This window comes from Physella acuta, unplaced genomic scaffold, assembly GCF_028476545.2.
Source record: "Physella acuta isolate Inbredline_101_S28 unplaced genomic scaffold, ASM2847654v3 ptg000777l, whole genome shotgun sequence".
Taxonomy (NCBI): domain Eukaryota; kingdom Metazoa; phylum Mollusca; class Gastropoda; family Physidae; genus Physella; species Physella acuta.
In genome coordinates, this window is record NW_026732295.1 from 411,682 (window position 1) to 428,172 (window position 16,491).

General features: G+C 34.1%; 1 protein-coding gene across 1 annotated transcript; it reads left to right on the plus strand.

Annotated features, from left to right (window-relative positions):
- Positions 1–462: 462 nt before the first annotated feature.
- Positions 463–13,430, plus strand: LOC131950705 (receptor-type tyrosine-protein phosphatase epsilon). The gene is made up of 26 exons (XM_059312932.1): positions 463–620; positions 1,296–1,433; positions 1,524–1,688; positions 3,267–3,452; positions 3,837–4,079; positions 4,584–4,796; positions 4,948–5,091; positions 5,440–5,577; positions 6,085–6,172; positions 6,314–6,408; positions 6,534–6,619; positions 7,202–7,289; positions 7,671–7,747; positions 7,989–8,025; positions 8,466–8,563; positions 8,656–8,775; positions 9,297–9,442; positions 9,753–9,888; positions 10,382–10,528; positions 10,742–10,862; positions 10,957–11,027; positions 11,114–11,251; positions 11,414–11,563; positions 11,771–11,904; positions 12,132–12,264; positions 12,434–13,430. Exons 1-26 carry the CDS (start codon positions 557–559, stop codon positions 12,572–12,574), a joined length of 3,297 nt encoding a protein of 1,098 aa, XP_059168915.1. The 5' UTR covers positions 463–556; the 3' UTR covers positions 12,575–13,430.
- Positions 13,431–16,491: the final 3,061 nt, after the last annotated feature.

Below are 16,491 nucleotides of genomic sequence, written 5' to 3' on the forward strand. Positions count from 1 at the left end.
ATGTAATAATGTAGACTGTGGATGCAAAACTAGAATACCTAACATTACATGTGTTATACATACTATATATATATATATATATATATATATATATATATATATATATATATATATATATATATATTACACTGGCTATATGTGTATTGTAAATCCGAAGTTTCAAGTGATGCTAAGTGCCTCTCCCACCAACCCATCATAAAAATATTGTAGTTTGAAGTTGAGGCGACTAATAAGCTTCCTTGTTTTGAAACTGTCGCTAGAAATAGAAAACTTGTAGCCACCTCGTCTGTAGCCAACAAACTAGTTACACAATGCTTCCGCTTTTTTTAAACAATCCACTCTGTTTCTTATTTAAGTGTTGTATTCAGATGGTTAAATCGTTAAACAAAAACAAATTTACGCTCCTGAGTAAATATTGTATTAAATTTATTTTTTCAGTTGATCGATATTTTTTAAAATATTTAATTTCAATGTTTCAGGCTAACATTTACTTTCTTTTGGAAGCACTGGATATAAAATTCGTTTTTGAAATAATTGTGTGACATATTCTTACACTATGTGTGCTGGACTGAAAGCGGCTTATGTATTTTTGTCAAGCTATTTTATATTTCTTGCTTTAGGTATGCTATATTATTGTTAAGATAGTTTGTAGTGTATACATGTAGACCTAATAGAATAATGGCATGATGCTGTATTTGACAGGATGTATGCTATTATTAAAGATGTGTTTTTAATTTCTTGTAAACGAAGTATAGAGGAAGTATTGTAATCGTGAAAAAAAATGAAATTGAGATTTTCACAAATCACGACGTTTTACACCTCGGACAAACATAGTTTTGCAATTTTGTCTATGTGTGTATGTATGTATGTCAACACTATAACTTGAGTACCGTTAGAGCTAGGTTGATGAAATTGCATTTATAAGTATTATATCAAATGTGTAGTTCTGTGTTAACTTTTCAGCGATTTCCGGTAACCGTAACGGGAACTTATTCTACTTTTGGTTTTTCAAAACCTATAACGTTAGTACTGTTACAGGGTTCGATTTTCGTCAATACACTGTCTTTTTTTAAGTAATTAAAATGTGATTAAAAATCTTGTCTATATCCCGAGTTACCAACACCGTAGTGTTATATGAGAATGTTCGAGAAAGTTTAGAGGAGATCACTCCCGATTTATTTAATATGCGTGCTGTCATTACTCATGTGTTAGTTTAATAGCATGATGCTGTATTTGACAGAATGTATGCTGTCATTAAAGATGTGTATTTAATGACATGATGATGTATTTGCTAGGATGTGATCAAGGCTGGTTTGGATCAAATTGTCAATTTAAATGTCACTGTAAACAACGCAACATGTGTTCGGACCAAGGACAGTGTTCTAATGGAGGCAAGTGTGATGATGAATGGTTCGGCCCGTCTTGTCAGTACTGTACGTATCTAAGTTAACTACTCTCTACAACAAATGTACCACGCCGTCAACTCGTGTAAAACAAATGTAACATTTGTGTTGCTGTTTCAGACGACTTGGCTAGGTCACGTGACTTAAATACAGCTAAAACGACGGACATCCAGACTGTAACAGATGGAGATGACCTAACCTGTCAGCCAGTGGTCAGTAACATGACCTTTACCTGGACCAACTCCTACCTCATTACCTGGATCAGGATCATCACATCTAATTCAGGTGTTTTAGTCACGACATACGTGTTAGATAAGATAAATATCACGGTTTGATTGATAAGAATAATATAATTTATTTATATCCCACAACCCGATCACTACTTATGTATAAGGTAGACCATAATTTTATGGTCTATCTTACGAATCTGCTCGCTTTAGCTTATCTTATAAAGATCAGGCTTCCCAACCTCTTGTGTAGCATGTATGTTATACAAACCATTTTTGTTCTCTCTAACTTTTGACACATTGAACGTTGGGTGACTCTCTTGTCCCAGATCCAACCCCATGCCACCCCTCTTTCCCCCCCCCCCCCCTCCACCTCCCCCAACATTTAGTTCCAACTACGTGACGTGAGAAATTCATACATTTTGTTTATAGCATCACTGCCTAGCAAGTCATTTATATTAATAATATGGCCAAGCCAGATTATTTTTCCCACGTTTTCTTTAACTTGCTTTCGTCTCTGTTTGTCTTTCCAATCAAATCTTGCGATCGAAATTTCTGGCACTTCCCAGTTAGCTAGCGAGCTGAAATTTTCAGGGAAGCTTTGTTTTGGATGACATATTCAATTGTTATTATTACTAAATTGATCCATGGAAACATTTTATTGAGCATTTTAGACCGCTATATAATCTATCTATATATATAATTCTCTTCTGGGAGCCGCTAGAAAACAAGCTGCAAACGCGCCTAGAAAACAAGCTGTAAACGCGCTCCCTACCTCCCCACCCCTACATGGTTTTAGTGAGCTGTGTTCACTCTATATGTTTACAAGCAGAGCCAACTATTTTAAAGGTAGGGGGGGGGGAGGGGGGGAAGGAAGGGGGTGGGGTTATGGTCCTTAACGAGCTACTTATAGTGTTTTAAAGCAAACATTTTCAGTGGCAGCATTGGTACTGTCGAATTCACAAATTATGAATTACTGAAAAGTAGAAAAAACAACAACTAAATAGCGGCGTATGTTATGCCGCGGGCCGGCTCGTATATATAATTCTCCTCTGCGAGCCATTAGAAAACAAGCTGCAAGCGCCTCCTTAGAGTCCCCTCTCTTTCTCTCTATCACTATCACTACCACCCTACCCCAATCAAAAACGTGGGGCGCCGTGATTTTCTTACAGTTTCTAATACTGTTGACTCTCTACAAGCTCCCTAATAAAAGTCAATAGTATTATCTAATCAATAGTAATATAACTTTTACTTCGGCGCCCCACGTTTTTCATCGCTTATAGTAGAGTGATCGCTTGCATTATTGTGATGTATAGCATTTATTTTCTACTTTTTAGTTCAATCAGAAAACGTGGGTTTTTAAAAACTTTTTTAATGATTATTATTTAAAACATTAGAATCTTAGTGTACCTATGGCACGGGACCACACAACTGGCTAGAGGTGCATTAAGGCCGATATAAAATTAGCTCACTTGACCACAATACCCTTCCTACTGATGAATGAGTTATAATATTTTAGGCCAATTATTGTTAAAAAAATCACAATAAATATGTTATTACAAAGGCCAACATTTGAAGTAAGCATGAAGTATGGATCCACTACATGCCCCCCCACCCTCACCCCACATCTCAACAGATCATGTGATGAATGTGTCAGTAACGTTAAACGGCTCAACATCCGCTGTATGCAGGAGATTTGTCAACAGGATGAGTGACAGATATCTATCTTATGATCTACACTGTGACGTCAGCTACACTGTCAACTCTGTTACAGTTCACGGTTTTTTCAACACTTCAGTCTGCTCGGTCCACATAAGTGGAGGTAAATATGGAAACAAAATAGGAAACATGTGAAATAAATGTGAAATAAATGGGAAATATGGGAACTAAATGGGAAATATGGGAACTAAATGGGAAATATGGGAACTAAATGGGAAATATGGGAACTAAATGAGAAATATGGGAATTAAATTGGAAATATGGGAACTAAATGGGAAATATGGGAACTAAATGGAAATATGGGAACTAAATGGAATTTTATGGAAACTTTATTAGAATTTTTTAAATTGTTAAAGAAAACTTTCAAGTTTTTTTCCGGCACTTAATTTAAATTGCGTCATTTTTATTGCCGCTTATTTATATTTTAAAATTCATTTTCTGTTTTATCAAATTAGATAAAAATTTTATTTTTTAATATCCTTTACAGGTCGAAATGTTGCACTAAAACAGGTGGTTAACCAGTCGACCACACTCGAACATAAGGGTTCCGATTACACAGTCACGTACAATGAATCTCGAGCAAGTAACGCTGTGGATGGTAAAACCAGCTCAAACTTTGCAGATAAAAGCTGTACTCACACTAAGCCCGATAAAAAAAAGACACCTGAATGGAACCTGACCTTGTCTAGAACCCACAGCGTCAATCGATACGTCATTTACAACAGAAACGGTAATGTTTTGTTTATAATTATAATTACAATACAGGGTACGGCTGGGTTTTAGGGTCAGTGCGGTGTGAGTAAAACAGGGACGACATCAAACAAGGCAGTGATGTCAAGCTGTCCTCGTCTTTCCCCGAGATAAAAATACGTATGTTCTTTTAGTGCTGTTCGAGATTATTATTTCTGGAGTCTCATCAAAATATGCTTAAACCTTAAAATCCATTGTGTGTAACAAATGAACCTACCTGACTAGACTAGTCGAAACAATGCTTTATCTAGTTGATAGGGACAAACGGGTGAAAACAGACCGAATATTGTTTAATCGGGGTGGGGTGACACCGCATCACGTAACATCCGACCAGTGACCCCCAATCGTGACAGGTTTTAGGTACACTGAACTTACAGTGTAAGTTACAGGCATAAACCCATCGAAACACAGGTAATCCCGGTAGGACTATGTGCTAGTTCTATTACATGTTTTTAAATAACAGTATTATTAATTTAATCCACAGAGAATAAAGAACGGTTAAAAAACTTTCTTCTAAAGTCTTATGACAACACCATGAGATTAGTTTTTAATTACAGTGACGGCAATAGTAGAAACATCGATGTGTATACTATCACACAGCCATCACACGAAGCGAAATATATTTCTATTGCCGCCACTTACAAAGATAAAGACGGTGACATGATACTGACGTTATGTGAAGTAGAAATTTTTGGTGGTAAGTTATATGTTATCCACACTGAATATTTATATAATTTAACTATTTATGTTTTTATTAATAAGAAGCTGTAAAATTCAGGTAGATTTACTGTGACAATTACATTCCTAAATAACATTGCATACTCTTCTAAAAATCTATGTTGAAATAGATGTCAAGTGTGAGAGTGGACGTTTTGGCCTTGAGTGCAACAGCACGTGCAACTGTAGAACTGTAGGTGAGCCGTGTGTCGTGTCGACAGGGGCGTGTCCTGCAGGGTGTGCTTTAGGGTTTCACGGTGTCGGCTGTTATGAAGGTCAGTCATAGATTGTTGCTAAATCAATTGTTTGTTTATCAATACGATTTTGCAGTCGCACGCCTAAGTAAACTTTATAAGTCACAGTCTAATTATAATTTTAAAAATTAAGCCATCCAAACATTTGGTGCTCACCAGTACATCTGTTGTCAATAAGCTACACCACGCTTGGCTCGAATAAGGTAATTAAATTTGCAGCAAGTTAAGCTGTAGCTCAAACGATCTCCTTTGCATTTAAGTAGCCATCGACTACCGGACCTCCATTTTCTACTTTGAATAAAATAAAAAAGCGGTGACGCGATAGTGGATACTGTATATTAATCTAAGATTATTTATAATTTATTTCAGCCTGTCCATCTACCATGTGGGGTTATGATTGTGCTAGTACATGCAACACGAACTGTCTAAACAAGTCATGTGATAGCCAGACAGGTCACTGTATGTATGGGTGTATAGACGGTTACACGGGCTTCACGTGTACTGAAGGTAAGTCTATAATATATAGACCCTATGTCTGAACAGTGTTTCTTTCACACGTTTTTCTCCATATATATATTTTTTAAATCTTTATTTCATTCGGCGGGTGATTGGAGTGAGGGCGGGGAAAGGGGAGGGGAGGTGGTATACGTTCCGCACCCCCCCCCCCCCCGCCTCGGTGAGATGCCTGAAAGAAACTGTGTGTGCTAAATGAATGCTTTGAGAAAACAATTATTTTGAAAACGTCGCTATAGATTGTATCAGAGGCGTAGCGACCCTTCCCGGCGCCCGGGGACAAACTTTCGATTTGCACCCCCCTCGAACTTTTCATTTGCACCCCCCCCCCCCTCAAACTTTCAATTTGGCGCCCCCCCCCTAGGGTCGGCGCCCGGGGACATGTGTCCCCCCCCCCTCGCTACGCCGATTTTATTATACTTTTCGATCAATAATAAATTAAATGGTGTTCTTGAATAATTTTTTTGCCACTGTTGGTATTTTATTTAAAATATTCTTCAGACGTGACAGATCTGCCAGTGCCGCTGATTGTTTTCTTAGTCGGTCTCATATTGGCTTTGATTTTCAGCATTTACTTCCTACAACGTCGGTGGGTGTTTTGTATTTTGGTAGCTGTTTATGTTTTTTGTTTCTTCTACTCCTGCTACTGTCTGATGATTAGTAGGCACTATACATTAAATCATGCTCTGATGTTTTTTTTAAATGATGAACACATTATTTTGTATTAAAGGAATCAAAGAATAAAGAAATGCTGTATCGATTCCTTGGCATTCTGGCAATCTTATATCCACTTGAAAAACAGAAGTAGCGACACTGAAAATAGTGGTATAGTAAAAAGAAATGTTCTCGCAATCTCTTACATTCAATGTATGAATAATACAATATTAGCATACACTAACCAATATAATTGGCTTTATATTGTTTTAAAAACCAACCAACGTAATTTTCAGGTCAAAATGAAACATTGATTCCTAAGGGAAAAATGAATGTTTTCATGCAAACACATCCTCATAGCTATTTTAATGAACAATTCCAGGTCAGTTGTATAAAAATAAATAATTAAACATGACTTCGTGGTAGATTAGGCGATCTATAAATCTATATATATATAATTCTCTTCTAGGAGACGTTAGAAAACAAGCTGCAAGCGCGTCTTGCAATCCCTTCTCTTCCTCTCTATCGCTACCACCCCCCCCCCCCCCCACCACACATAGTCTGGTGAGCTGTGGTTCACGCTAAATGTTTACAAAACAATCATAGAGCCGGGTTTGGTGACGGCTATTAGGGGCAGATAATTTAGTTTGAAACGATTTTAAACTTAGAGTAGGTAACTAAGAGGAGGCTGCTTTCACGGGGGGGGGGGGGAGGGGGGTTTAGTATTTTAAAGCAAATATTTTCAGTGGCAGCATTGGTACTGTCGAATTCACAAATTATGAATTACTGAAAAGTAGAAAAAACGACAACTAAATAGCGGCGTATGATACACCGCGGGTCGGCTCGTTTAAGGAAATTCAAGTCTGGCTTATCGATTATTATGACTTACTGTACACTACACATAGATCTAGAAATAGGACATTTCCTTGTTTCTTCATTAATTTTATTTATCCCATGACATTAGAGAATACCTCGCCAGACATCTGATGCCACGATTGTTGGTCTACTCGAGACAAACAGATACAAGAACCGTTACAAAGATATTGTTACATGTAAGGTTTAGCCTGGTTTAACTAGTTAAATGTTAAATAGTATTTTAACGTGAGAACTACCAGTCTAGGTTAGCCTAGTACCAGTTAGGCTACTTCAATAAATAAATAATGTATTGCTGCAAACATTGTAAGCAGTGTTTCTTCCAGACTTTTTTCTCCGGCGAGGGGGGGGGGGGGGGAGGGAGGGGGGGGGGAAAATCGGCACTTAAAATTTTCGGGGGGGGGGGGGGCGGTAGACTTTCTTCGGGGTGGCGGACACTGTTAAAAGTATATATTTATATAAATTATATAAATTTATATAAATTTAATTTCGTTCGGGGGGGGGGGGGGGAGAAACTCTGATTGTAAGTCATAGAAATGAATGTCCCTTCTTGACTACAGATGACCATTCACGTGTATTCCTGGAAGTAAATGAGTCGAAACAAGAGGCCGATTATATCAACGCTTCATATGTTAAGGTGAGCTTATTCCAATACATTTTGAAGATCCATTTGAGTTACATCAGCAGAGCAATGTCTATTTTTTCAGGCCTATATTATTAGCCTATATACAGGAACAAATATAACTGAACAAAATAAATCAATTATATTATTTAATGAATAATATTCAGACTATTGTCCATTAAAAACATAATAATAAAATACAATACATTAATAGCTCATATCATTAGGATTTCTTTTGTTTTTATAATGTTGACAGGGTTACAGGGATAATGAAGTGTTCATTGCTTCACAAGGTTAGTTGCTCTAACTCGCTCTTAATATATGTGTATATATACATATATATATACATATATATATATATATATATATATATATATATATATATATATATATATATATATATATATATATATATATATATATATATATATAAATATATATAAATGTATGTATATATATGTATATATATATATATATATATTTATATATATACTTTTGACCTTATTTTCTTTTAATTTTTAATTAAAAATGTATGTAATTGCATATTGGAAAAAATAAATACAGAATAAGTTGAATCACAACATTCATTATAAACAAATTTTTTATCCTAAAGGAAGTTAGGCTCCATATTCTTGCTTAGTGATTTTTCTGCTAAAGCATTTTATAATTGTAAGTGAGTTAAATACTATTATATTTGTGAATTTCTTTGCTGTAAAAATATTTTTTTTACCAGGACCAACTTCAGCGACTGTGAAAGATTTTGTTCGAATGTTGTGGGAACACAAAATAGATAAAGTTGTGATGCTAACAAAGTTGGTGGAGGACGGAGTGGTATTTGAACATTTTCTTGGTTATTGTAGCTAAAGAAAATGTCTTGTTAATTATCTTTTATGATACTATTTGTATAAAATGTATCTGGCCAGGTCAAATGTGAACAGTATTGGCCAGATGGTGTCACAATTGAATTTGATGACATTCAACTGTTACTGCGAGGCTCTAGAGAGTTTGCTGATTTTACTATTAGAGGCATTGAGATAAGAAAGGTTTTGTAATTTTTAATTCATACTTTTTTAAGAACTATTTTATATTGTATAGTAGTCAAAATATTGATAAGATTTCATTTTTTTAATTTTTAAGTTTAGTATACTAATAATTTTTTAATTTTTTAAAACAAGAAGTAAAGGTCACCTTTTGGAATGTGATCTATAGGGTAGATGAAGTAGAGTATATCAGTTTCTTGACCATTGCATCTGAAGGGATGGTGTTGTCAGCTTTATGTCCAGCCACCTTTACTTTTCTTATTGTTATTCAAGAACCCATCAGAGTTAGGTGGACTCAGGGATGTCTAATAGACTCAAGTCTGAGATATGAACTCAAGACTTTCTGATTAAGAGTTGATTGCTCTGACACCCAACCACTAATTCTTATACTTATTTGTCTAGTCCAAAATATTTTTTAAAACCTATCGAGTGACCAAAATAATTGTATAGCTAATTAAAAAAGTAATTAATAATCTAATGTAGAATCTTTGATGCCAGTATGAACCTTATGTGTGTATGTTTAGGGTGAGGGTCCAGCACATCACTTCAGACGATTCCACTTTACCATGTGGCCAGACAAGGGGGTGCCACTGACGCCGTGGGCTCTGGCAGACTTTGAACAAAGAGTGTCAGCTGAACCAACAAACAAACCAGTTGTTGTACACTGCAGGTTAGCACCTTCAAAACTAAACAAAAATAATGTCAATTTAGTAATTTGTATTGAAAATATGACTAATTTTCAATTTGTTTTTATAGGCTATATATATATATATATATATATATATATATATATATATATATATATATATATATATATATATATATATATATACATATAATACATAAAAACCAAACAATTTACATTTTTATGAGTTCTATAATTTAAAACTGTGTTGCCTTCATTTCTGATGATTACCTAGTATAATGTGAAACCATTGAACGTTTAATAACGCAGCTAAAACTGATATTGTTTGATTAAGCGCTGGTGTAGGCCGGACAGGAACTTTCATAGCCCTGAGTATTGTCATGAAACAGGCACTGGACACAGGCAGTATGAACTTGTATGAGACGGTGGTCAAGCTCAGACAAGACAGGATGCTAATGGTTCAAACTGCAGTTAGTCCTAGTTACATTTTACTCATACATTCTTCATGTGTATTGTACATTTTAAATTATTCAACAGGTTTGAAAAATGTACATAGCAATCAAATGAAAATCATCACACACAATAAGTAACATTTTTTAGAAGCCTACCAATATTAAAAAAAGTAAAAATAGGGTACTATTATGAATATGATGAAAACTTTTTATGAAAAGATTTGTTTTTAATAAATTTTAATTCAAACTCATTAACATCTGTGTATCATGAATTAACAGTTACTTACCATATGTTTTATTACTTTAAAAAATGTGTGAAAATTTTATTCAATAGCGCTGAAGCATAAAATTATATTTTTATGGCTAAAACACAGATATAATCAGATTAAATCGCACAATAGAAAAACACCTACTAAAGTAAAATTGATCATGTTTTCTTGTAATTGAATAATTTTATAATTTGTAATTGTGACAAAAATAAATTAAAATAAAAAGTCATATTCCCAAACAGGAACAATACGAGTTCCTACACAGAGTAGTTCAAGTGTCCTTGGTAACAGCAGCAAAAACTATCCACAAAGCAGATTTAAAAACACACCTGAAAACTTGGCTGACAAAACGGTTTCTTAGAAATTCTGATATTGAACAAGAATTTTCAGTAAATATTTAAATTTCTCTATTTAATTAGTCTAGTTACAGACCAATTATTTTTACCAGGAAATATTTCATTTTTTTTTTATCAATGTTGTTTGTTTTGGAATTTAAAATGTTACTACTTATCAATATGATTCAGTTAAGACACTAATTATATTGATTAATGTTTTGAGTTTCACAATATCTTTTGTGTTAACATTTCTGTTTAAAATCTCAGACTGTTACATGTGTGTGCGATGACATTGCAAGTAGTTTTGAAGGAAAGTTTGAAACAGAAAATGATGAAAATGTCTACCAAAATAGTGTGAGAAATGAAAGATTTACTCACATCAAGCCAGGTAAGACAAATACCAAACACTGTCTTACAATGCTTAAAATAAATATAAAAAATAAAAAAATTATAAATGTAGTTTTTTTTTCCTAACTTACCAGATCCCTACTACACACCCTTTTTAAGGAATTCTTCAAATGAAACTACCTACACTAATGGCCTTATTCTGCCTGTAAGTTTATAAAGAACAAAGTAAAGATAACCTGTATATTGATTTTATGTCTGAATATCTGCATAATGTTTGAAAATGTATTTAAGAACTTCACCAAGAAAGGCAGCCATATCATAACTGAGCTACCAGTTCCTACAGCGGTCCAGGAGTTCTGGAGATTGGTGGACCAGTACAATGTGGCTCTTATTGTAGCCTTTCAGTTTGATGCTTTGATGGGAGATGAGGTAACGGTTCATGCCTACACAATTAGTGATCTGCATTTCTCCATAGCAATCAGTTCAACATTTTACATAGTCAATACTTTGTTTTGTTTTTATATAAATGCATTGTACAGTGTTCAAATGCAAAAAGAAAAATATTTTATTATAAAATGTATTTACTTACAGACATTTGGAAATTACTTGCCACCCAGAAATGAACAAGCAATGGTGCAAGGTCAATTGGAAATAGTGAGTGCAGATACAGAGAGTGATGAGCTATGGGAAATTCAAACTTTACAAATCTCAAACAAAAATCTAAATCATTTACCTAATATTGTAAGTGAAAATGGGCTTATCACTGGATGTAATATAATTTCTTTTTAAATAGAAACATTTTATTTGGTCTTGTCAATGTTTAATTTACTTTATTAACTGTAAACACTTTTTTAAACATAACAGATTTTCTACGGGTTTTATTTTTAAATTATTCAGTTAGATTGTTAGGACAATCAGACCATACTAAATATAGAACATAATTGACAGGTGCAGGAGAGTAAACGTGTGGTTCATCTGAAGTGTGGATTTACTGACCTTGACCCTGAGAAATGGCTGAAGCTAATGAGGACAATCAAGTCACTTGAGAAACGTACAGACAACCGAGTTCTTTTCATATGCAGGTTAGTAAACTTGTATTTTTAATACTTTTACTTCAGGTAGATACCAGAATTGATTGTTTTTAACATTTAAATGCTAATTAGGTATATCTCTTTAAATAGATGTCATTATCAATTGTACACTAATTATTTCATAGCTACATTTTATGGATGAAGACAAAATGGATTATTTTAAAATATAGGTAAACTAAACAAGGCAATTTATTTAATGTAACAATAATATGTTTTAGCAATGGAGCAGAGTACAGTGGAATGGCCTATGTGCTTAGTTACATGATTGACCAACTGGACAATGGCTATCTAAATATTCCCTATACAGTCGGCACTGTAAAATGCCTTCGGCCGTTAGTTGTACCTACACTGGTAACTAGACCCTATTTATCAAAGTGGTTAAATTAAATCTTTAGATTGCATAGTATCTCCCTAAAAATATTTACACAATTATATTCAAAACTTTTTTAAAAATTAGAAACCAAGTAGGCCTACCTTTATGGCACTGATATAAAATAATATTCAATAATATTTTTTGTAGCAACAATACAAGTTTCTGCACCAAGTGATACAACTTTATAATGAAAGATTAGAAAAGGAAGACAGTTCACAACTCACTTGCAAAAATGATGAACATTTGTATACGAATTCAGCATTTCTTTATCAAAAGCAGTTCAAATGAAGAACAGCTGTCACCATTAAATTATCATATTTATTGCAACCATCTTAATTCTATATTTTACATTTAATTCATTACTTTTAAACTATACACTTGAACAAAAGTTGCATTATATAAAATGTGCTACAATATTATTGAAATAATTTTTTTTAAATATGTTAAAATTGTATTCATATATATTTTACTGATACAATTTTCTGCATTTAACTGCATATTCATTTGTTGATTTTTAAACTGGTTCATAATTTTTTTTGCCTTAAGAAGATCAAGTGAGGTCAGAAATTGAATGCCCATCTATGTTGTATACTTCATTACCAAACTTAAGCATCTACAGGATTAATACATCTTATATGATAACTCTAACCATAGGAGCTTATAATTTTACTTGCTTTTGATAAAAAGAAATAGTTCTCAATATTTAAATTGAAAGCTTTTTACTTGTAAATTGTTTTATTATGTAAACCCACACTCCAGACCTAATACTCATCACAGGTTTTCTGATATTTTTAATAGCACTTCATATTTTAATCATTAATTCCAACCACTTAATCATTAGGTTTCTCATTATTGTTTGCAATCCACAGGGGCCAGTTGAAAGATGTTTCTATTGTAATTATCTCTAAAATGTCAATAGTGTTAGAACAAAATATAAACTACTTGACATAGAAAGCATAAATATATGTAGCCTATATTTTTTACTGATAGAATAATGTGCAGTCTTTTATATATATTTCATCAATACACTTATAATAACAGATGAATAAGAAAGGAAAAAGAATTAAACAGAAAAAAAGTACTTAATAGTCTGCATAAACATTCTCTTCTTCCATACTGTGTTTTGTATCTGGTTTGTAATGGAAAGTGCCTTGAGATGTTCAAAAGTTTCAATAAGTTGTCCTCATGTTGTTGTATGACTTGATACAGGCAGCTGTACTGATCCTAATGATGGAATTAAGATTTTGTTTCTCTAGTCATTATTGTTATCATATATATATATATATATATATATATATATATATATATATATATATATATATATATATATATATATATATATATATATATATATATATATTGGTTGCTTTTAGTCAACTCGCTGCTACCCTTAACCCAAAAAACTGCATATGCCTGTAAGCGGAGGTCATATAAATCAACAGAATATTCACACTTGAACTCCTAACAAAAAAAAGGAGAAAAAATGTAAAGTTGTTAGCCAATTTAAAACAATGATAGAAGGATGTTAACACGTGACTTTGTAGAAATGCTTATGTTTAAAAAATATAAACTAATCTTTTTTTTTCAGAATAAATTTACTATAACCTTGCATTGCTGTTGTAATAGATTGAAATAATTGTGAGGTCAAGGGAACTCACTCTTCTGTATTAGTTATATTTATAATATTGTTATCTTGAGTGATGTCCCTTGTGTACTTCCTTCCGTCCTCTCTGTGTGTTTCCATCGTGATGTAGTTAGACCCATTAAATGTGTTATATACAACCACAGGCTTCTGTCGTCAATCTATTATAACTGGCGACGAAGGATAAACATCTACTAGAAAGAGCACCTACTTACGCAAAAAAGAGGTTTGCTAGAGCTTATTAGCTAATTATTTCTAGAATTATGGCGCTGTATGGCCAAATAAAAGAATTTGATGCGAATGATGAAATCATTCAAGATTACCTAGAGAGGTTAAGCTTTTACCTAGAAGCTAACGACGTGACGATAGAAGCCAAAAAGAGAGCTGTTTTGTTAACAGTCATAGGGCCTCAACAATTTAGGCTACTAAAAGACTTATGCACACCAGCTAGTCTAACTACCAAGAGCTTTAACGAGCTGAGCAAATTACTAACAGACCACCATGCGCCTACCCCATCAAAGTTTCTATGTCGAGCTAGATTTGACAGTAGGACTCGTCAACCAAACGAGTCAATATCAGAATATGTTGCTGCTTTACGTCATTTAAGTGAATTTTGTGAATTCGGCGATACGCTGTCTGACAGACTATGTGAAAAGTTGGTGACAGGTGTAAACAGCCCTGATATTCAAAGAAAGTTGCTGCTCGAGTCAGATCTAAAATTAGAAAAAGCAATACAACTTGCAATGTCATTCCAGCAGTCATCAGATGCGGCGAAATCTCTTACGCCTTCAGGGATCCATGCAGTAAACAGCAGGTTAGTCAATAAACATCAACCCCATCAGAGCATTCCAACTTATGCTAAACAGCCTGCTCGTTCAAATCCTAGATCTAAATCTAGTAATAATTATCAAAAATGTCATCGATGCAAAGGTCCCCATGCATCTCATCGGTGCAAGTTCAAGTCTGCAACTTGTTATAAGTGCGGTAAGCAAGGTCACATTGCCAAGGCCTGCTTTGCAAAGTCTTCGTCTGTTGCTAAATCTAGCCAGTCAAGACAGTACCGCAACCAAAGGCAGCACTATGTTAACTCTCACCAAGACTACCTAACCCAACCAATGAACCACTCTACCTGTGAAAATGCTCAAACTGATTCGCAGCCGGATTTCAACCTATTCTCTGTGAAATCAATAAGTCATGCTCCCATCAATGTACCAGTTAATATCAACGGTAAGAGCATCAGCTTCCAACTTGACACTGGAGCATCACTAACAGTCATCACAAAGAAAGATTTTGACGCTGTCACAGGAGGATCAGTGTCTCTACAGCCGTGTCACAAGTGTCTAACAACATACACTGGTGACAATGTTCCGGTAATAGGAGAGTGTATGGTTCATGTAAGTTATAATGGTCAAAGTGTTAAACTTCCTCTTCTTGTGGTTGAAGGAAATGGACCGCCATTACTAGGTAGGAACTGGTTAAGTAATCTTAAGTTAAATTGGGAGAGTATTTGTTCATTGAAGAATGTAAAAGAATCTAGTCTTACTTCACTAGATAAAGTTATATCTGAAAATAAATGTGTTTTTGGTAATTCAGGTTTACTAAATGATAGAACAGTGAAGTTAAGCATTAAAGATACAAATCCAAGATACTGCAAAGCTAGAGTTCCACCTTATGCAATGAGGAATAAAATTGAAAATGAGCTAAGTAGATTGGAATCTAATGGCATTATAAAGAAGGTAGACTATTCCGATTGGGCGACACCCATTGTGCCAGTGTTAAAGAAGGATGGTTCTATAAGAATTTGTGGAGATTATAAAACTACACTGAATAAGCAAATAGAGCTAAATAGGTACCCTATACCTAACATTGAGGAAATTTCTTTGAATTTGGCAGGAGGAGACAAATTCACTGAATTAGACTTTAGTCATGCTTACACTCAACTAGAACTGCATCCAGATTCAAAAGTCTATACGACAATAAACACACATAAAGGACTCTACCAATATGAAAGACTATGTTTTGGCACATCATCTAGCCCTGGAATTTTCCAAGATGTCATGGACAGTATTTTTAAGGACATTCCAAATGTTTGTGTGTACTTTGACAATGTGTACATAACTGGTAAGAATGACACTGAACATCTTAAAACACTAGATAAAGTCTTGAAAATAGTTGCTGAAAAAGGTTTAAAGATAAACAAAGATAAATGTCAATTCATGCTGACAGAAATTAGTTTTCTTGGTTATATATTAAGCAAGCAAGGCATCAGACCTCAACCTGAGAAAACAAAAGCCATTAAAGAAGCACCCAAACCTGAAAATACCCAACAACTAAGAGCTTTTTTGGGCTTGATAAATTACTATGCAAAGTTCATAGGGAATCTGTCTGGTAAACTATCACCACTGTACAAGCTGCTACAGAAAAATGCAACTTGGCACTGGGGTAAACAACAAGAAGCTGCTTTTAATACAGCAAAAGAGGCTTTGTCTGCTGACACCTTACTAACTCACTATGACCCAGGGAAAAGACTTATATTAACATGTGATGCTTCACCAGATGGTGT